We start from the raw sequence: 367 nt of genomic DNA on the forward strand, positions 1-367 counted from the left end.
GGAGAGGGAGAGGGAAGCGACAGGGGGAAAAGGCGGGTGCTTTCCGGGGGCACCTGCCAAAGCTGGGTCCTCCAGCGCGGGAAGGCGGCGGGGTGCCGCGTCCGCCTCCGGGTGAGCCTCCCCTCAGCCGCCCCTGGTGTCTTGTCATTGCAGGGGTTTTTCCTCTGTGGTGGCCCTGGGAGCCAGCATCATCTGTAACAAGATCCCGGGTCTCGCCCCCCGGCAGCGGGCGATCTGCCAGAGCAGGCCCGACGCTATTATCGTCATCGGGGAAGGGTCCCAGATGGGCATCAACGAGTGCCAGTTCCAGTTTCGCAATGGGCGCTGGAACTGCTCTGCCCTGGGAGAGAGGACCGTCTTCGGGGAG

General features: G+C 65.9%; 1 protein-coding gene across 1 annotated transcript in view; it reads left to right on the forward strand.

Moving 5' to 3' along the window:
* Window positions 1-160: 160 nt before the first annotated feature.
* The window catches only part of WNT7A (wingless-type MMTV integration site family, member 7A), a 34,952-nt gene continuing 34,745 nt past the window's right edge, over window positions 161-367 (forward strand). The window contains exon 1 of the mRNA XM_009584814.1: window positions 161-367. This exon is cut by the window's right edge and continues 1 nt beyond it. Coding sequence (XP_009583109.1) covers window positions 284-367 — 84 coding nt within the window. The 5' untranslated portion in view covers window positions 161-283.

The sequence above is a fragment of the Fulmarus glacialis genome, unplaced genomic scaffold, assembly GCF_000690835.1.
Source record: "Fulmarus glacialis isolate BGI_N327 unplaced genomic scaffold, ASM69083v1 scaffold31749, whole genome shotgun sequence".
NCBI lineage: Eukaryota > Metazoa > Chordata > Aves > Procellariiformes > Procellariidae > Fulmarus > Fulmarus glacialis.